The 23,285-nt window shown below is 35.5% G+C and overlaps 1 protein-coding gene across 1 annotated transcript in view; it reads right to left on the minus strand.

Annotated features, from left to right (window-relative positions):
• Ttc6 (tetratricopeptide repeat domain 6) overlaps nt 1-23,285 on the minus strand; it is a gene marked incomplete in the record, with an annotated part of 231,700 nt that overhangs the window by 85,803 nt on the left and 122,612 nt on the right. The window contains 4 exon segments of the mRNA XM_013510165.1: nt 10,323-10,696; nt 15,477-15,551; nt 17,607-17,693; nt 22,032-22,136. Coding sequence (XP_013365619.1) covers nt 10,323-10,696; nt 15,477-15,551; nt 17,607-17,693; nt 22,032-22,136 — 641 coding nt within the window.

Below are 23,285 nucleotides of genomic sequence, written 5' to 3' on the forward strand. Positions count from 1 at the left end.
ATGTAGACTTCATCTTATTTCCTAAATTACAGGGATGGAAAAGAAAGCATGCCAGTTCAACAGCTGCAAACCTGATGCCAAGAAATTTTTTCATTGCTTCAGTAAATATACCTACCCCATCTGGAACTAAAGTTGTGACTGTTAACACCACCTGACTAAATGTGTAATAATTTACAGTCAAACTCTACAAGTTATCTAGGTTTTGCTTTGCCCAAGCAGGAAAGTAAAATAGAGATGAGGTAGGAATTTCTACCTTCATTTTTTAAGTCTCTGGTGATGCACTTACCGTAATTTCCCACAACGATCTGGTATTTCTTTTCATTTGCCGTCTCGGTGGCTGTTCTTACTTGGCCTTTGCTACCTCAGTCTATATTTTATTCAGCTATAAAGTTTATAAACTCCTACCATGCATTCTAGGAAAATTATCACAAGATGGGTCCTTGTGTTAGTAGGTCCACTGCTAGATGGTCTAAGGCCAAGATTCTTACATATAAAAGTGCATTGGAAAAAATCAAATAACATAGAAGTTCATAAAATAAAAACTTGAAACTCTCTACCTACCCACCAACTCTGTGATGATTGCAACAATTCAATGTGTTTAATTCCAGGCTTTTTATGTAGATACACAAACACACATTTTAACTACATACATGCATATGCATACAGATGTGTTAAAATACATTCCCTTGTAAATATCCAAAAATATTTTCACTGCAATTTACTCAGAGCACTATCGTATTTTCCAATTTTATAGTATTATTTTTATACTAAATAAATGTAATGAGCTTTTACAAGGAAAAGTCCCAGACCACTGAAATTAAAGTGCAAATCTTTCTAAATGATCAGAAAAGAGGACTTGCTATTTATTTCCATATCAAAAGGGAAACATTTTTCCTGTATTGCAAATCTAGATCAATGTTTTCATAGCCAGAAGTAGAGTTCGTGGTTTTTCACTTGGAGAAATCAAATTAAGCTAACATCCTACTTTACTTGCCAATATGAGAAAACTAGGCTGTCAACTTGAAAGATAAGTACACATAATTAGCTGGAGATGAGCTGTCAGACTATGTGAGGAAATGGAGAAGTTTCATGCAGTTTAAATGTTTTGCTCAGAATGTGCAGTTTGTGTAAAAATAAGGTCAGTTTTACTACCAGAACCATGGGAGCTTTGAGCTTGCTGTTACTTCAGAAATCACGTAGATAACTTCCTTATCCTCCAAACGTGAAAAAAATGGCCAAGGAAATTAAACGGTTTGTCCTGGCCATCAAGGACCTAATTGAACATGGGTTGGAATACAAATAGTCAGGTCCCTGGTTCATAGTCCTTGTTGCTGGAACATAACTGCTCCTAGCTGTTACAGAAGCACACGACTAAATTAAAGGCAAAATATGAGAGCTTGCAGCAGAGGAATAGTGGAAGACTAAAAACAACTGAGGAAAATAGATGCTCTGCTTCTGGGTAGAGAGAGCAGGGACATTCAGCCACTCTTTGCAATGAAGCAACTAAAAGATGGGCTCAGGAACCAGGACTGAGACCACAGAGAACTAAAAGGAAATGCATGAGTCTGGCTCTTTAATCATCTAAAATGGCCTTCTTCAGGATAAACTTGAGTCTTTTGTAGAAAAATGGATGTAGCTTGAGACCATAATGTTAAGTGAAACAAAGTGGAGACATAAGCTTAAGTATCACATGGTTTTCTCTTATATGAGAAACTCAAAATACAAACAAGGAACAAAATAAAAGACAGTGAGATGTAGAGAGACTGCTCTTTTTCAAATGGGAAGGGGATCAAGAGATGGAGGGAGAAAGGTTTGACTATATATATGAGAACATGTGATGTTGCAGTCCACTTTTAACCTGATGGAGACCACTATGAAGCAGCCATGAGCAGGACTTCAATTAACCAATCAGCTTTTCATGTTTACTTGTGAGTCTGTGCAAGGCTTAGGCTCCTTGTCTGGAGATGAGCAGTAGACTCATAGTAAGTGAAGCTCTGTGAGTCACAAATCCCTATTAAGGCCTGTAATGGAGGATGAAGCCAGAAAGCCTCAAAGGATAAAATAGGATCACAGCCAAGGACACCTGGATCCAATCTTAACTAGATAAAGACTGCAGCCTCAGGCATCTCACTCCTGGGTGGATTAATATAATACCTTACTAGGAGAAATTCTTGAATAGTTCCACTCTTCTTGAGTACTCCCCTCCCTTCTTTTGATAACTAAATAACTACAGGCCATTCAGAGAAGGCTGTGGTCTTAGCCTGGAGAGAATCTTGAATGCTGTGAGAGGGATTTCATCCTCCTGGAGCCCTGAAATCATTCCACTTGCCTCTTGTATTTAGCCTTCACCATACACTCATTCAGGAGATTGTGGACCTGCTCAGCCTGCAATACCTAAGGGATATTATCAACTCAATACTAACCAAAAGTAAACAAACCAAGAATGGCTGTGATTCAGTAAGTTTAAAGGTGGTACAAAAAAGGATAAGGATATTTCTGAGTTACTAAGTTAAGATTAGTAAAAAGAAATCAAAACTAGATAAGTAAAATAACTTTAAAATTACTCCACAAACTTGATCTGAATAAAAAATTATTTCCAATCTATATTTATGTGGTAAACTAGTTTATATTAAATATTTTTGTTTTGCTTCTATTTTTATTTTTATGACTACATATTTGCAGTACACAATGATTACAGTCATCACATGTACATAACACATATAAATTCTTTTCTCATCTTCTTTCTCTGCCCTTCCATTTTCCTCCCTCCATCTCTTGATCCCCTCCCCAGAAAATAGGACAAAAAATCACATGATCATTTCAACAGATGAAAACAAAACTTTGACAAAAGCAAACATCCATTCACAATTTTTTTAAAAGCCTGAAGAAAATATATCTAGAGGGACTTATCTCAACCTAGTAAGACATTTATGACAAACCCATTGCCAATATCATATTAAATGGGGAAAAACTGAAAGCTTTATCTCTAAAGTCAAAAGTAAGACAAGGATGTACACAAACACCACTCTTATTCAGTAAACTACTTGAAATTTTAGCCAAAGCAATAAGACAAGAGAAAGAAATAAAAGGGATACATATAGGAACAGAACAAATCAAACTACTCTTATTCTCAAACAACATAAACCTTCACACAGAAAATCTTTTAAAATCCACCCAAAGACTCCTATAACTGATAAATTTAACAATGTAGCAGGATACAAAATCGATACACAAAAATCAGTAGCATCCTGCATGGCACTAATGAAACCAGCAAGCAAGAAAGAAGGAAAATACTACCATACACAAGAGCCTGAAAAAAAATTAAATATTTACGAATTAACCTTACAAAGGAAGTGAAAGACCTTTATAATGAAAACTATAGTACTCTCAAAAGGATCAAGGAGGACATCACACAATGAAAAGATATCTCCTGTTCCTTGATAAGCAGAATCAATATTGTCCAAATGGTTATAGCTCCAAAATTGATATATAAATTTAATGAAATTCCAATCACAATGCCAAAAACATTCCTCACAGAACTAGTGAAAACAATCCTAAAATTTATATGGAACCAGAAAAGACCTAGAATGGCAAAACGAATTTTAGACAACAAAAGCAAATTTCAGATTTGAAGTTATATTGCAAAGCTATAGTGATAAAAACAGCATGGTATAGGCACAAAGACAGACATGTGGATCAACAGAACCGAATAAAGGAGGCAGAAACAACCTCAGGAAATTCAGCTGTTTGATTTTTGACAAGGGAAACAAACCATACATAGGAGAAATGCCTCTTTAATAAATGATGTTGGAGAAACTGGCTATTCACATGCAGAAGATTGACTCTAGATCCATATCTTTCATTATGTAATAATTTAAAATCAAAATGGAACAAAAACTAAATGTTAAAACAGAAATACTGAACTTTCTGGAAGACACATTAGGTAAACCTCTAAAACTCATAGATGCAGGCAAGGACTTTCCGAACAGAACCCCAATTGCACAAGAAATAGCACCAAAAATCAACAAATGAGATTATACTCAAATTTTAAAAACTTCTGCACAGCAAAGAAAACAATCAACAGGGTGAAGAGATAACCAACCTCCAGAGCAAGAAAAACTTTTTGACAAGTATTTCTCGGACAAAGGATTAAATTAAAAATTTTATAAAGAAAGTAAGAAATTTGCACTAATATATTGTCCTGAATAAATACCACCTGTTAATCCTGCTGTACTGTGGGCAATAAAACATTCTTCAGAAGCACTGTCCCATGTGCCATTATAGTTAGATAGAAGTCACCTAGGTCATAGCCTAAATGGCACTATATCATTTATTAGAATGGGGGAAGTTCATAATACTCTGCAATCAACAAAAAAATCAAAAATATGTAAAGAAACTTTTGTTTCTCATCTAAAACATTCATCATTTAGAAAACTTTGCCCCAAATCTGCTAAGAATGTATCAACAAAAAATGCTTCCAGATGCCACTTTTGATGCACGCCAGACTTAAACCCATAGCACATGAAGAACTTGGCATTTGGGAGATATTTTCCTGCCTGGCTTGTGTTCTACTGTGTCCTTCAAAGTTATGAAGTATTATTCCCCAGTCTTCTCAGACAGATTAAGTCAGCAATCACAACAGAACATAGTAAACCCTTCTGCAGAGCCAGCTAACACTTTGCAATAATAAATTGAACAAAACATTTTTGTTCTCTTATCACCAGGAAAGTGACTACTTTCCAAAAACATATGTTTCTGCATTCCCATAGGAGCTGGGCTGAATCCCAGACATCTTCAGGAATCCAGGTGAGCTGTCCCTGCCAGCATGTGAGGCAGGCAGAGTCCCGAACACCTTCTGGGGCTTTGGTGGCCATCCCCTGCACTCCCGGTATTCCCATGGGAGCTGGGCTGAACCTTGGACATCTTCAGGAACCCCAGTGAGCCACCTCAGTGCCTCCCTGACCAGCATGTGAGGCAGGTGGAGCCCTGGACACCTTCTGGGGCCTTGGTGCCCCCTCCTATTACCACCTGCACCCCCATGGGAGCTGAGCTGAACCTCAGACAGAGTCAGCAGCCTTGGGGACTCAGAAAGGAACAACAGAAAGGAACCACCAAGCAGAGCAAGCAATTAAACAGAGGAAGAAAGACGGAACCAACAGCAGGAAAATAACATGACAAAGATAAGCCAATACATATCAGTTATAACAATCAAAGTAAATGGTATCAATTCACCAATCCAAAGAAGCAGACTGGCAGAGTGGATCAAGAAATAAAATTTAACAATATGCTATATACAAGAAACACATTTGACTCAAAAGGACATTCACAGAATGAAAATTAAAGGATAGAAAACAATGCTCCACATGACAGGAACCCAGAAAAAAGTGGGTGTAGCTATTCTGTTTGTAGACAATGTAAACTGCAAACCAAGAACAATCAAAAGAGATAAAAACAGTCACTATATACTGGTTAGGGGAAAACTTCAAGAGGAAGAGATAAGAATCCTTAACATCTATGCACCAAATACAGGAGCATCCAACTATATAAGACAAATTTTAACAGACGTGAAAAATGACATAAGCAGCAATACAATCTTAACAGGGCACTTGAACACCCCACTGTCACAAAGGGATAGATCAACTAGACAAAAAATCAGCAAAGAAATAACAAAACTAAACCAAACTTGTGAATAAATGGATTTAATAGGCCTTTACAGGATGTTCCACCCAACAGCATAAGAATACACATTTTTCTCAGCTGCACATGGGACATTCTCTAAAATACACCATATGCAAGCACACAGAACATGCTTAAGTAAATGCAAAAGTACTGAAATTATCCCATGCATACTCTCAGACCATAGTGCAATGAAACTGGAAATTGATGACAAAAGAAATCACAAAAACTCCATAAACACATGGAAATTAAATTACACACTCCTGAACAACCAATTGGTCACAGATGAATTCAAGCATCAAATTAAACACTATTTACAATCAAATGAAAATGTAGATGCAACTTACAGGAACCTGTGGGATGCAATGAAAGCAGTCCCCGAAGAGAAATTTATAGCAGTGAATTCTCACCTCAGAAAAACACAATGGGCACAAATAAACAATCTTATGCTGCACTTCAAGCTTCTAGAAAAAGAAGAGCAAGTCAAACCCAAAGCCCAGAGAAGGCAAGAAATTACAAAGCTCAGGGCACAAATAAATGCAATGGAAACTACAAACACCATATAAAGAATTAATGAGTTGAACAGTTGGTTCTTTGAAAGAAACAATAAAATACATAAGCCCCTAGCAAACCTTATCAAAAAAGAAAAAACCGATATACAAGCAATAAGGAATGAAAGGAGTGAAATCACTACAGATCCTATAGAAATTCAGAAGATCATCGAAACTTACTTCAAAAATCTTTACTCTCATAGGATGGAAAACACAGAGGAAATGGACAGATTTGTAGATACATATAAATTACCAAAGCTGAATGAAGAAGATATAAAAATCCTGAATAACTCAAGATCAGCCAATGAAATTGAGAATGTAATAAAAAACTTGCCAATGAAGAAAAGCCCAGGTCCTGATGGATTCACAGCTGAATTCTGCAAGAAATTTAGAGAAGATTTAACATCAATTCCTCTCAAACTCTTTAATGAAATTGAAAGGGAAGGAATTCTCCCCAATCTTTCCTGGAGGCAAGTGTTACCCTAATACCAAAACCAGGGAAAGATCCAACCAAAAAAGAGAACTAAAGTCCAACCTCCTTAATGAGTATAGATGCAAAGGTTCTCAATAAAATACTAGTAAACAGAATACAACAAATCATCAAGAAGATTATACACCACAACCAAGTGGGATTCATCGCAGGAATGCAGGGATGATTCAATATATGCAAATCAGTTAATGTAATACACCATTTCAACAGAACCAAAGACAAAAATCACATGATCCATCTATGAAGAAAAAGCTTTTGATAAATTCCAACATTCCTTCATGATAAAAACCATACAGAAAATAGGTACAGATGATCTTTACCTCAATCTGATCAAAGCCATCTATGACAAACCAATGGCTAACATCATACTAAATAGTCAAAAATTGAAAACTTTCACTTGAAATCAGGAACAGGACAAGGATGGCCACTGTCACCACTCCTATTCAATATAGTTCTGGAAATACTAGCTAGAGCAATCAGACAAGACAGAGAAATAAAAGGAATAAGGATAGGAAAGGAAGAAATGAAATTGTCATTATTTGCAGATGACATGATACTCTACATAGAAGACCCCTAAAACTCCACCAAAAGGCTCACAGATTTAATAACCAAATTCAGTAGCACAGCTGGATACAAAGGCAAAACTCAAAAATCAATAGCATTCCTGTACACAAACAACAAACTCACAGAGAAATTGGGGAAACCACACCTTTCACAATAGCATCTAAAAAGATGAAATACTTAGGGATTATTCTAACAAAAGAAGTAGAGGTCTATATGGTGAAACTTACAGTTCTCTGAAAAAAGAGATTGAAGAGGATTTCATAAAATGGAAAGATATTCCTTGTTCATTTATAGGAAAAACTAACATTGTGAGAATGGCCACACTCACAAAATTGTTGTATACACTAAATGAAATCCCAATTAACATACCATTGGAATACCTCACAGATCTAGAGAAAATATTCCTAAAATTCATCTGGAACCAGAAAAGGCATAGAAGAGCAAAAGCAGTCCTGAGCAACAAGGGAAAGGCAGGAGGCATCACAATCCCTGACTTGAAATTATACTACAAAGCTACTGTGATAAAATCAGCATGGTACTGGCAAAAAAGAAAATCTAAAGATCAATGGAACAGATTAGAAGATGCAGACATAGGTACAAACACACTCAGCCACCTTACCTTTGACAAAGGGGCCAAATATGTTCACTGGAAGAAAGATAGCCTCTTTAATAAATGGTGCTGGAAAAACTGGCTTTCCACATGTCAAAGATTAAAACAAGACCCATGTCTATCACCATGCACTAAACTAAAGTCAAAATGGATCAAGGATCTAAATATTCAAACACAAACACTAAATCTACTGGAAGAGAAAGTAAGTAAAAATCTTGGATATAGGAGTAGGCAGAGAGTTCATGAACAAAAAGCAAACTGCATGGGAAATACTTCAGAATATCAACAACTAGGATCTCATTTTATTGAAAAGTTTTTGCACATCAAAAGAAATCACCAACAGAGTAAAAATAAAATCCACAAATTGGGAAAAAAGTTTAGCCAACTGCCCCTCAGACAAAGGACTTCTATCTAGAACATATAAAGAATAAAAAAACATAAAACCCCCAAATTCAAAGACCCAATCCAAAAATGGGCATCTGAGATGAATACACACTTCTCAAATGAAGAAATACTAATGGAAAATAAATACATGAAAAAGATGTTCAACATCATTAGTCGTTGAAGAAGTGCAAATTAAAACAACACTGAAATTCCATCTCATCCTGGAAAGAATGGCTATCATTAAGAAATCAACCAATAACAAATGTTGGAGAGGCTGTAGGGAAAAAGAAACCCTTCTCCAGTGCTGGTGGGAGTGTAGATTGGTGAAAACACTGTGGAAATCAGTTTGGAGATTCCTCAAAAAACTAGAATTAGAAGTCCCACTTAACCCAGCTATTCCCCTTCTGGTTATTTTCCCAAAAGAGTTAAAAACATCATACCATAGCGATATATGTGCACCCATGTTTATAGCAGCACAATTTGTTATAGCTAAATCTTGGCAACAACCCAAATGCCCATCAACTGAGGAGTGGATAAAAAAGATGTGGTATTTTATACAGTGAAGTATTACTCAGCTATTGAAAAAGATAAACTTGAGGCTTTTGTAGGTAAATGGATGCAACTAGAGACCAGACTCATAAGTCAAATAAATCAGACCTGCATGCGTAAAACATCATATTGTCTCCCCGGTTTAGGAACCTGAAAGAGTAAATAAAACCAAAAACATACAATAGATGATATGAAAGGGAAAGAAATTGCTCCGGGAAGGAACAAGTGGGAAGAAGGAAAGAAGAATAAGGAAGAAAGAAGGACAGCAAAAAAAAAAAAAGTTATATATATAGAAGGACAGCTATGATAACTGTACTGCTGATGTCTGCTGGTTTATTGAAAGGAACAGTTAATGCTTAAAATTTTTTATATTTTGACTAATTTTGCATGCTTATATCTGGTAATCGGAATAAATGATTTGAAGACAACAATATGCAACAGAACAACCATTGGTGAATTCCTATCATCTTCTTTAGTGAAACTCTGTATTGTCTCTAATGTTTTATTTAATAATTTTTTTATTCTCCTTAATGGTTTGAACAATCTTCCATTCTTACATGTGGTAATCTGACAACTTAGTTGAAGATAATCTTATGTAATATAACAACCACTGTTAATTTCTATCATTTTGTTTTGAAACCCACAAAAATACTTCTGTATCATTTTTAATATTCTTGCTTCTTTTTGCTTATGTCGCTCATGTTGGTATTTTGCTATTGTTCTCTTGTTTTTTTACTAGCCTCTTTAAAATAAAAGTACAAAACAAAAAAGATATGTTTCATATCACCAGAAAAGTGACAACTTTTCAAAAAGACATGGTTAGTGAATTCTATACATTTGGAGACACCTAAAGAGAAATAAATCCCACAGCTTTTTTGGAAACTATTTGTACTATAGAGATACTCTTGTTATGAGAAAAGTACGTACTAAACATTGCAACTTGAACATGAATGGAATTTCAGTTCTTATTATGTTAGGTCCCTCCATATTTTTAAACATGCAAACAACGATTACCTCCAGGTAAGGAGAGAAGTATTTTTGTGGGTTTATCCATGAAGAAAGGTCACAGCATACCAAAAAAGAATGGTTGCCTATATTCTTTACTCAATTCAATAAAAATTTATAATTTGAAAATGGGTAAGCTCCAGCAATCTGATTTTTGAACAGGTGATATTTGTTTGGAGCAAGGGTTAGTTTTTGTACCAACCTACTGTAATAAACAAGTTAGATTTTTTTCTTTCTATTGGAAGCCTTTTCTATCCATCAAATTGTTGTCTTATTTTACATCTTTAAATGACACCCCACTTTATATTTTGAACCATTCACATATTTATACTATGAAACATCCATACATTTTTTAAATGAGGGCTTGATCCTTTAGTTCTGCAGGTGCTCAGTGCTGAAAAAAGGACCAAGTTCACTGGGTGAAATTAAAAATTAGGGCCAAAACCACAACACATTTCTTAAGCTATAAAAATAAAACACCATTTGAACACACCTTGTAATCATGTTTGGAGGTTTAGATAACTCTTCACACACAATTGTAAATTTTTCAGATTTCAGTCCTTTCTTCCATTTCTTTTTTTTCTTGGGATAAACAATGTAAGTAATGCCTGCTTGTTTTGATGCTTCAATGAGAGAGAGTGGCAGATCTTTTGAACTGAATTCTTCCTGAATGTTGTCTAAGATGTCATCTATACTTTCTCTCACAGGGGTAGGAGGCTCTTCGGCTTTGTTTTGCTTAGCTAGCTGGTGCTCCAACTCCTTTGTTCTCTGGAACATCATTGTTTTTATGTTGCTTTGCGTATCATCCTTGATTTCTATTGGTGTGATAGCCTCTTCCTTACTCAATTCAACTGTGGATTTTGCTCTCTTAATAAAGAAAAACAGATATATAAATTGTTCTTCTTTTAAAATTAATTCAGTTACAGTTACAATTAACGTATTTTGGACATTTTGATATTTGCTTAAATCATATATTCTTAAGATTACTGAAAAGTCAAATTACAAAGTTAATGGTGAAAAAAACCAAAAAACAACGTTAATGGTGGGTTTAGTTAAAGCATGCACAGAAATCTGGCCATGTGATTGTTCATTAGCTACATATACACACTACAAAACAGATACATATTAATTATTATTTTATATATTTTTACTTGAGAGAATGACCTCTACATATCCAAATAAAGTAGATGTTCTACTCTTGATGCAAAAACTTGGTAAAATGAGTAAAAACTATTATACTATCTTATTCTATTAAAATCAGTTTGCAGGCGCGACCAGCAGCCCAGCCATGTGGGAAAGCCTGAGGCAGGAGTGAGATTACAATTCACTGTTTCCCAAGGGGCCATGCAGAGACAGTGGCTGGTGAGTAAGGCGAACTGGTACTGTGCTCCAGCACACAGGCATGCAGGACAGAAGCAAGAGGCTGGGGCCACCATTTTATTTCAAAAGTCTCACTGTGAACTCCAGCAGCAGAAGAGTTCCAGGTTGCTTAACTGCCAAAGTCCCACAGTGCAATGAGGGAAGAACCATCTAACCGCAGTACAGTGCCAGCAGGTGAGAAGCAGATTAAGGAGAATTCTGCTGAGAAGAAGGAGCTGGGACCAACTAGACTCTGCTCTGGCAGCCACCAAAAGCCGGTCTTAACCCTAAATACAAAGGGCTGGAAGTGTACGCCTGGTCTGCAACCAGCACAGCAGCTTTGGTAGTGGCATAAGCAAGCAAGCAGCATTAGCCTGCAGCAGGACAAGCACACTTCTCCTGCCCAGTGACCAGTGTGTAAGAGGAGTCAGTGGTGTGGAAGGAAGCTGTGTAAGGTCAGGGAGGAGCCAACTGTACACAGCTCTAGGAGCAACCCCGGGCTTTCCCTACCTAGCTGTGCATGAGATGTTCTCCAAAACAGATCACATACTAGCACATAGAACATGCTTAAGTAAATGCAGAGGAATTAAAATTATGCTATATATTGTATCTGACCACAGTGCAGTGAAAATAGATACTAATGGCAAAAGAAACCAAACAAACGTGTGGAAATTAAATAACACTCTACTGAGCAATGAACGGGTCACAGAGGAAATTAAAGAAATTAAACAATTATCTACAATTAAATGATAATGCCAATACAACATATTGGAACTTATGGGACCCAACGAAAGCAGTCCTAAGAGGGAAATTTACAGTGGTAAATTCTCAAATCAGGAATATACAGCGAGTTCAAATAAACAACTTAACGTTGAATATAAAACTTCTAGAAAAAGAAGAATAAATCAAATCCAAGGCTTGTACTTGGAAGGAAATTAAAAAGATAAGAGCAAAAATTAATGCAATTGAGACTAAGAAAACAATACAAAGAATCAATGAATCAAAGAGTTGGTTCTTTGAAAGATTAAATAAAATTAAAAGACCCTTAGCCAACCTTATCAAACAGAGGAATGAAAAGACTCAAATTCACGCAATTAGGAATGAAAAGGGTGAAGTCACAACAGACCCTGTAGACTTCCTTCAGATCATCAATACCTCCTTCAAGAACCTGTATTCTCATAAAATGGAAAATAGAGAAAACATGGACAAATTCTGAGATACATGTGAATTGCCAAATTTGAATAAAAAATATAAAAATTCTAAATAACACCACATGAAATTGAAAATGTAATTTAAAACTTTCCAACAGGGCTAGAGATTTAGCTCAGCAGCACAGCACCTGCCTGGCAAGCGCAAGGTTGTGAGTTTGGTTCCCAGTACCAGAAAAAAAATAAATAAATAAATAAATAAATAAATAAAATAAAACTTCCCAACAAAGAAAAGCCCAGATCCTGATGAATTCTACAAGAAATTTAGAGAAGATCTAATGTCACTACTGATGAAACTTTAATGAAACTAAAAAGGAAGCAGTACTCCTAAAATCATTACAAGAGGCAAGTATTAACCCGATACCAAAACCAGAGAAAGATGAAAAGATGACTACAAGCTAATCTCCTTAATGAATACAGAGGCAAAAATCCTCAATGAGATTTGGGCAAACAGAATACAGCCTGTCATCAACAAGATTATACACCATGACTAAGTAGGATTCATCCCAGAGATTCAGGGATGATTCAACATATGCAAATCAATAGAGGCAATACATAATATCAATAGAGTGAAATCACATGGTCATCTCAAAGATGCAGAAAAAGCATTCCTTTGCTAATAGATAGGAAGAATCAACATTGTGAAAATGGATATAATCTCAAAATATATGCAGAAAAAGCATTCCTTTGCTAATAGGAAGAATCAACATTGTGAAAATGGCTATAATCTCAAAATTGTTACACAGATTTAATGCAATGCCAATCAAAATACTATTGGCATACATCACAGAAATAGGGAAAACTTTCCTAAAATTCATTTAGAACCAGAAGAGACCTAGAATAGCAAAAGCAATTCTGTGCAACGAAGTCAAGGTAGGGGGCATCACAATCCCTCACCTGAAATTATACTTCAAAGCTACTGTGATAAAAACAGCACAGTACTGGCAAAAACAAAAACTTGATCAGTGGAACAGATTAAAAGATACAAAAACAACTCCAAACATACTCAACCACTTAATCTTTGACAAAGTGGCCAAACACATTCCCTGGAAGAAAGAGTCTTTTGATAAATGGTCCAGAAAAAAACTGGCTTTCCCCATGCTGACAATTAAAACTAGACCCATGTCTATCACCATGCACTAAACTAAAATTAAAATGGATAAAATATATAAATATTAAAACAGAAACACTAAATCTGCTGGAAGAGAGAATAGGTAGAACTCTTGAAGACATAAATAGGCAAAGATTTCACGAACAAAACACTAATCACACAGAAAGTACTACAAAGAAGCAACAACTGGAGTATCATTATATTAACAAAAAACTTTTACACAGCAAAAGAAATCAAAAGAAGGTAAAAATACAAACCACAAATGGAAAAACTTTTAGCCAGTTGTCCCTCAGGTAAAAGACTAATATCTAGAACATATAAAGAATTGAAATAATCAGACCCCACTTTAGTCCAAAAATGTGCATCTGAGATGAATATACACTTCTCAACTACAGAAATACAAACAGCAAATAAATGCATGAAAAAAATGTTCAGCATCACTGGTCATTTGAGAGATTCAAATTAAAATAATGCTGAGACTTCATCTCACTCAAAAAAAAATGGCTAGAATCAAGAAATCAAACAATAACAGTATTGGAGGTGCTATTAAAAAAAAGAAACACTCTCCACTATTGTTGAGAGTGTAGACTGGTGCAACCACTGTGGAAATCAGTATGGAGATTCCTCGAAAAAATTAGGATTGGACATTACATTTGACTCATCTATTCATCTTCTGGGTATTTTCCCAGAAGAATTAAAAATATCATGCCACAGTGATATATGTGTACCCATGTTTATAGCTACACAGTTTGTAATAGCTAAGTCTTGGAAACAACCTAAATGTCCTTCAACTGAAGAATGTATAAAAAAAAAATTTTTTTATACAATGGAATACTACACAGCCCTAAAGAAGGATAAATGAGGCACTTCTAGCTAAAAGGATGCACCTTGAGACCATATTCTTAAGTGAAATAAATGGGACACACATGTGTAAATATCACATTGTCTCCCTGGTATGAGAAATTGAAAGAGTAAATAAGGACCAAAATATACATTGGATATTTTGAAATAGGAATGAAAGGAAAAGTAAAAGTGATATAAAAAGGATAAAATAGAAACAAAGCTTTGCAAATAAGGGAAAGAGGAGTTGAAGGGAGGGGAGGTGACTGAGAAAAAAAACAGGAATCAAGATGTATGATGTACAGGTATAAATTCCCTATGATCATCGTGTATATCTAAATTGTACCAATAAGCTTAATAAAAAAAAACATACAACTGCTTAAAAAATTAAATCAATTTGGATCTATTTTCAAAAGCACTAACATTGAACTTCTAAATAAAATTATTATTCACATATGCTGTATATTAACTTTCAATACACTATTTGTAAGATTAAGTAACAGTAACAGAGTCCTATTCTATTATTCAGTTTATCTAATAATTATAGAATCAGCCTAATATTTAATTACATTGCTATTTACTAGTATAATATTCATAATTACAAATAAGTGGTAACAATTATACATAATTTTTGAAACTCTGATATTAATAACAAAGGATAAATCCTTTCTATTGCTTTTTATTATTCCCTGCCTGACCTGAGTTTCAAACAGAGCAACCGCATGTAAGCTATTTAAGTATTTAAGATGTGCTAAATTACAACAGAAATACTGACCATCCTTGACTTACTTTATGCCTCCGCTCTTGAAACTATATTCAACTGAAAAGGCAATTAGAATCAGGAATAGAGTGCAGAATATATCTATGTGCTTTTAAAAAGGCATAAATTACTGGGTACAGTGGCACATGTCTGTAATCCCAGCACTCAGGAGGCTGAGGCAGGAGGATTTGCATGAGTTAGAGCCCAGCCTGAGCCACATGAGTGATTCCAAGTCCAGCCCACACTACATAGCAAGACCTTGTCTTAAAAATAAATAAATAAACAAACAAATAAATAAAGCAAGCATTAAGTGATTATTATTGTTAGAAATATAAATTTTTTGGACAGTAAAAACTGATGTTATAATACCTTCAGTTGTGTTGAATGTTGACAATGGAAACTCTGGATATTTTCAAGCGATACACATTTTCTTAGTAAGAAAGACTGTGAAATAATCAAATGAGAAATATACATTAACCAGAGCACTACTTGGCAAACTAAAATACCATGTGACGGTGTGCTAATAATAATTGTTTATGTAAATTAGTGCAATACGAAAGTAATCATTAAAATGTCGTTTCTTACTGATTTTGAAGTCACTAGCATCATAGAGGACAACAGAACTTGAAATCCACCAATTAACTTAGCAAACTGTACAACAATAAAAATTTCCCTAATCCTAAAATTCAACTTGAAAGAACAAACATCCAAGCACCTGCAACGTGCACAGTGCTATAGAGCAAAGCTTCCCAGTTAATAGAAGTGGTGCAGACGTTTGTGAATGGGCCATAAATATGCTGAGCCATGGGGCTGCCCCAGTGGGACCTTGGGCAGCCACTGTCCCCTTATCAGTTACCTCTATTATGAGCTGATGTTTTACAACTTCAGGGAGCACACACAAATACGACCACTTACTATAATGGCACCAAGACTAGTGCTACTATCTTAGCAGAACTGGAAAGCAATACCATTCAGACTGAAAAGTACAAAGAAAAGGCTAAGCTCCATGCCCTCAGACACTGTAATAGTGTAAAACACAATAAACGTATGTCTTTAAGCCAAAGCAACTGTGGAATGACTGTAAAAATGGCATGAATTGGGTGCAAACAGAATGTAAGGAGAAAGGAATTCTCAACAGGTAGGAACTCAGATAGAGCACCATGAGCAGGTAGCACCAGGGTTGTGCGAAGGCAGCAGTCTTCCCACAGACTGAGAAGGGGTCGAGAACAAAGCAGGCCAAGGGACCACTTTCAGCAAACACTGAGAAATGTCAAAGTGACAGCAATCTTAGTCCACAAGGACTCTGATACAGGCAAGGTGCAAACTATGGGGTTCATGGAGCTTACACAGAGGTATAAGTATAATGGAAGAAAACAAAACACAGTTGAGGTCAGAGAAGGAGTTTGAGTTAGGCACTCTGTCTTCATTTTATTTGGTAGGAGGAGTTACTAAGTTCGTGGAGACATGAGTGACATAATCATACCTGCGTTGCAAAACTATAGCAAAATAGATCGGAAAGAGCAGCTACTAAAACTCAGAATATGTGAGAGGTGCAAGCTAGAAAGTGCACATTGCTTGCAAATCTAGAAAGCGTTGCTTCTTGGTTCAACTATTTTAAGTGACAGTCACTGCTCAAGTCCTGGGGGTAAAACAGTAAATGTGAATGTGTGACCTCAAGAAAGTGAGGAAGAAAATGATCACATATACATAAGGATGACTATCTGAGAAGTGCTACAGAGAAGGCAGCAAAATGGTGACCACATGAAAAATATTACTAGCTCTCTCCAAAAAAGAGTACATGTTCCCCCTCTGTATGGGGGAAAGAGGGAGGATGCATAGAAACATATGTAACCTAATTAGCTGACCAGAAAAGGGGTTTCATTTGTTTCTGGGCCCTAAATCTCCCTACTATGTGGCATTCATCACCTCAAGATATCATCAAGCACTAATGCAAGAAAAACAAAATTATTTCATGTTACCTATAAAGTTTAGGACATTAATAAACCAGTGATATAAGTGTTATGACTCTTCCTTCAGTCACTATTTCCTATCTCACTAATAATGCTTATTACTTGATAAACAGATACATTTTCGTGATACTAAAGACATGAGTATGCGTGCAACTAATCGCCCCACAAGGGCAATGAGTTTTATTCTACTACATGGCCATAATCATCTTTCCCATTTTTTCAAAAGGCTCATAAACCGGTTCCATTAACCACTCCATCATGCATAGGGAAGAATGCACAGAAAAATTGGAAATTTTAAGAAAAACTCACAGAGAATATTTTCCTATTGATTAATGAATACTGTCCTCTGAGTGTGATAAAGACACATAAAGAAATATATTCTCTATCAATATATTAACTGGTCTAAGCCATTTCCCAAAATAAAGAAGTTATCACTTAGTAATTTTTGGAATTACTAGAGATAATCTCTGAACTGTACACAGACATAGTAACACCCCAACCCACACTTTAAAACAAAAATCATACATACCTGAAGATTTCTGTTATCATACACAATGAGATTTTCCATGCTGTCACTTAAAAATTTCTTAGTTAAAATTCTGCTTCCTTGAATCCTCTGTGATTAAAAAATAACAATTTAAATTACATTGTAGAATACTTTTTACATACCTATGGTCATTGTTACTTCACAGTACAATAATTTTATCAAAATTTTAAAAAAGCCTATGTAAGGGACAGAATACTAGAAAACACTTTCCAAAAATGGATTAAACTCTGTAATGTCTGTACTGATCCTATGCTATTTTGTAAAATGTTGTCGGTCTGTTAATATTTTCCTCCTTTTATTTCTAAAATAAAAAAATAAAAACAAATAAAAACAAAAACAAAAAAATGGATTAAAATTCAGCTATAGCCTTAGTATTTGACCAAAACCTACAATTTGTCTTCAGCACTGGCCTTTAGCCAAATGAGTAATTCTATACTATTTTGGGTATCCTTAATCTTAGGAGAGATCACTGATCACATGATTCTCATAGGTCAGCAATGAGATTACTTAGGATATCAATATTAGGATTATGAATAAGACGTATCATCTGGATTTATTATCATTAAGTGACTATTCATTTTCAAATACAAGCAAGTATTCTAATTATAAATTGGTATGAAAATGTCCTTAATATCCTTAACTTTGAATTCTATTAGGCAACTAAGTTTTAAAATGGATATATTTATTGTTGTAAGAATAAACTGCTACGATAATAATGATTATTAAATTCATTTTATAGTCAATGACTGGGACACACAGAAACAACTAGAGGACCTAAATTTGACAGCCTGGTAGATTCCTGATTACTTAAGTCATGCTGTTTCTTTAGAGATAAATATAGGAAAAGAAGTTAGAGGAGAAAATAGAAGTCACAGTCAAAATCATAAGAGGGTAAAAAAGAAGGCACAGCTGAGTGTGGTGGTGCATGCCTGTAATCCCTGCACTCAGGAGGCTGAGGCAGGAGGATCGTTGTGAGTTCAAGACCAGCCTGGGCTACAAAGTGATCTCAAGGCCAACCTGAACTGCATAGCGAGACCCTGTCTCAAAAAGACAAAAAAATAAATAAATAAATAAATAAAATGAAAAATAAAAAATGAAAAAGAAGACACAGTTGAAATCATAACCAGCAGGATAAAACTCTAGTAGTCACAAAATATAAGTTAAATTTATTTTAAAACTTGGAGCAAACAATTTTTTAAAATATCTAAATACCACTTCCCATTGTAAGGAAGCAGAAATCTTTAAAGGAAAGTCTGATTCCATTCCTATGAATAGAACTAATACGCCTGAGTTAGCTCCAGCTGGAAAGTATTGTTAGACCCTTTTTCTCCTTAACAGGAAGAACGGACAACCTCCGGCACTTACTCTTGTTTTGGACCTCATTTCTAGTGGGTTACTCCATGATCACCAATTCGCACTAATCCTACTCTTGCTACAATGTACCTCTTTTCAGAAAGTGTTGCCTACTCTTAACTCCCTATATTCACACTCCTATAAACAGAGATGGAAAAATCCATGCATGTTTGTTATAAGCAAACACATAGTTTCAAAAGCATTGTAGACATCTAACACACTCTCTACTGTCAGTTCAAATAGAAGCAGACGACACCAGTAAAGGATAAAGAGAGGGAATATGCAGGAGAAAACTTCCAACCACAATGCAGTTCTGACATATGTGAAAAGGGATAAGAGAGAAAGAATTGGGTGGAAAGAATTTCAGACTATGGAGACGCTCTGAGAAAGAACCAGTTGGGCAAATAGAAGGTCTTGAGCCAAAGCAATCCCACATCAAGCAGAAATGGATCAGCTCTATGATCAAGCTTGTGTTTAGTCACGGGCTGGGAGCAGATCAAAGAAGCATAGCCTTGAAGTGAATACCATGGTGGCTGGCAGTCAAGAGTCCTCCACTTAGAAGATTCTCTTGAAAGAGAAGTGAGCATCATATTCCCATGGATGCTACACCCACTTATGCAAATTAGTATTTACCAATCTTTTACATTAGAGCAATCCTTTTAAATATTTTGTATTATTTTGTATGTTTTTTCTGAAGTAAATGGAAAGATTACTTGACACTTAAAAAAATAGAGAAATGTAAATATCCATACTAATCTTTCAAGATTTCAAATATACATACACTTGGCACAGGAATTCCAAACAGAAAAATATGTGTGCAAATATATATGTTCAAGTATATTTTTAAAAATAAAATGCATAATAATATAAATTATGATTCATATGTGCAAAAACATTAATTTGCATGACATATATGATAAAAATGTTTGAATATGTACACAGAATGCATTTAAAAGTGGTTAGCTTCAGGAAGAAGAGACCTGGAGAGCACTGTTAAAGGTGAAAAATGTTCTTTATGCCATATACATCTTTATTATTTAAACTTTTACTACAAGAAATGCTACTTATACAACTTCTTAAGTACTTAATAGGCCTTGGCATTAGAAATGGAACAATTAAATAATGATAATTTAACAAAAGACAAAATACTTTTAAACTGAAACTACAAAATCATACTAGAAAGGGACTTCCACGAAGATGGTCTAGTGATAAGCATCAGAGACACAGCCTCTCTGAGACACAGTATCCAGACCCTGGAATATAGCAATGTGAGAAAGAGAAGGAAGGAAGGAAGTGAATCCCTGGGACACAAGAAGGATCTAGTGTGAGAACTGAAGCCAATGGGGAGAGGGAAAAGAGAAACTACAATGAAAAAGAAGGAGGTAGCGGGTGGCACTTTCTCCCTGAGCCCAGACTCATTGTGTGGGAGGGACGGCTTGAACCTGCAAATGGTTGGTGATTACTGGGGACTCCAGAGGCCTCTGCGGAGAAACACACCAGTGGAATGGATCAGCAGAGGCAGTGGGCTTCTGTGGCTGGTGAGTTATTTGGGTTCAGGTGTTCCACACAGAGGGCAATAGGCAGGGAGCCATCTCAGAGAGGGGCCAGCTGAGCTAGAAAGTCAGAGAAATTGCTGGTTTGAGGGGGCTGGGAGCCGAGTTCAAGCTGGCAGGAGGGGCACAGACTGCTGCAGGCTCATGGGTCTGGTTCTAGCCTAAGGACCAGAACAAGCCTGAACTGCAGTGGAAGTGAAGGTACAGGCTCACCCAAATAATGCACTACCCCACTGTAAAGCTGCAGCTGGTGTGCTGGGATTAATCAATGCAGATCTAGACTCTACCCACTTTCTCTACCAGTGACAGCAGAGACAGACCTTGAACTGGACGTGTTTCTCCTTATTTTCTTTTTTCTCTTTCACTTTTGTTTTGTTGTGTTTTGGTTTTTTCATTGTTTGTTCTTGTTTTTATATGACTGTGAACATGGTTTCTAGTTTTTTTTTTTGTTGTTGTTCTATTCTGTTCTTCCTTTTATTTCTTCCTTCTCTCTTTCCTGTCTTCTTCCCCAGTTTCCCACAGCGTGTGTGATCTTCCTTTGTCCTCCAGCCTTGCTTCTAATCTCTTTCTCCTCCTCTTTATCTCTGGTTTTCCCACAACCCCTTTTAAATTTTCTCCCCTGAGGGTAAAATTGCCATATTGAGGACATATTTACTGTATACAATTTTCTGGTTCATTTTGTATTTTGTTATATAACCATCAATCTAGTTCATATGGTTAAAGGTTTGCAAATTAATTGTTACCTCAATTTGTCATTTCTACGTTGCGTGATGCTATTGTTATTGCTGATTGTACCACTTTAGCCAAAATGACAAATTGTCCTAACCAGTTGTTCTTCCTATTATATCAAGACTGAGATTGCCTAAGGGTCATAAAAAATACTATAGACCAGTGCCAAAGAATCAGAGGCTGGGCCAAGTAGGCAGCAACTCCTTATTCCTAATAAACTGAAGAGGTACGGTTTTGCAACAGATTCAAAACCCAAAAGCCACTCACACCTACAAGACAGGTCTGAGAAGTAGTCATTGTCCAAGGATTCTAAGTCCTAGCAATAAAGCCACTGATCATAGGCAATTTATAAACATCAATCGAGGAATTAAACTAAAAATAAAAAATAGAAAATGAGAAGACACTTAAGATGCAACACCAGATTTCCAGCTCACCAAAAGACAACCCATGGGGCAATGAGGTGGAACAATCTGAAAGCCACCAACCTGGACTCTAAAGTAGTAACAGTACAAGTAATCCTAAAATTTATTTGGAACTAGAAGAGACCTGGAATAGCAAAAACAATTCTGGGCAACAATGGCAAGGCAGGAGGTACCACAATTCCTGACCTGAAATTATATTACAAAGATACTATGATAGAAACAGCATGTACTAGCAATAAAACAGGCTCAAAGATCAATGGAATAGATCACAACATGCAGAAACAATAAAAGTTAATGTCATAAGCAATTATACAAACATAACAATATAGAAAACCCACTCAATACATTACCTCATATTGTGGATATACAGTTTCCTTCATGACAGACTCTGGAACAGCAAATTTTGGTGCAGCTGGATTCCAAAACATTTTTGTAAATCCTGGATAAGCACACATCTTTGAAAATAACAAAAAAAAAATTAGAAATAGCATTAAATAGTCTCTAGGACAAAAAAACCAATCCCCAAACCTGTCCAAATTGTTTCTAGTTGCTCAGAGCATGACCTACTTGCATACTCCCTGGTAACAAGGAAAGATGACATTTATACCCATCAGATTAGGACAAATGGGAAGTCAGCAATACCAAGTGGCACTAAGGGAGTGGAGAGATGAGTAAAAAAGTATTGGAGGAAAATTGACCATTTGTACAAAATGTACGTGCCACATGTTCCAGCAACTTCACTTCCAGCTACACTTTCTATGAAAACTCTTACCTAAGTACCTGGAGAGATAGATATGCATGGATTATTTGTGGAACAAATTAAACACCAAAAAATAAAGCCCAAACTGATCATTAGTAGAAAAGCAGATGAATAAAATCTGGTAAATTTATACAATTAAACACTATAAAGCCATTAAAACACAAAATTTAATATATATATCTTAAAAACATAATATTGAGAATATAAAATAAGCCATTTTCAGAAAGATACATATAAAATTGCCATTTATGTAAGTTTAGCTAGAGTACACAGAACTGTATTGTTTGTTTAGGATAACAAATACATTTAGTAAAATATGAATTTATGAATTGGAAAGACCACAATTATAACAATAACTACTCTTGGGTAGAGAGGAATAGAAACTAAATTAGGAAGAAATACAAAGAACTTAAAAATTTTTACTTTTTATTTTAAAAAATAAGAAACAAGTATGACAAAAGTTAACATTTACAAACTCTTGATAATATATACCCAGATGTTTAATAGCACCATCTCTGCATGTGTGTGTGCATGTGTGTGTGTGTATCTTTAAGTTGTTCCAAATAAAAACTAATCAGGTCTGGAGGTAGTGAAACTATTCTGTGTAATCCTGGTGTATAATACTGGAATTGTGGCCACCTGATATTATGAATTTGGCAAAAATCCACAGAACTTAACAGTACAGAGTGAATGTTAATATAATACACATTTTAGAAAATTATTTAGGAGGTCAGAAAAAATCCCAGGGTGAAATCCAAATTACAACAAAACAGTATAACTGTATTAGAAATGTACAAAACAACCTCACAAATGGAAGTGAGGAAGTCTGAAAATGAGCAGAGCA

Source organism: Chinchilla lanigera, unplaced genomic scaffold, assembly GCF_000276665.1.
Source record: "Chinchilla lanigera isolate Chin_1 unplaced genomic scaffold, ChiLan1.0 scaffold00008, whole genome shotgun sequence".
Lineage (NCBI taxonomy): Eukaryota > Metazoa > Chordata > Mammalia > Rodentia > Chinchillidae > Chinchilla > Chinchilla lanigera.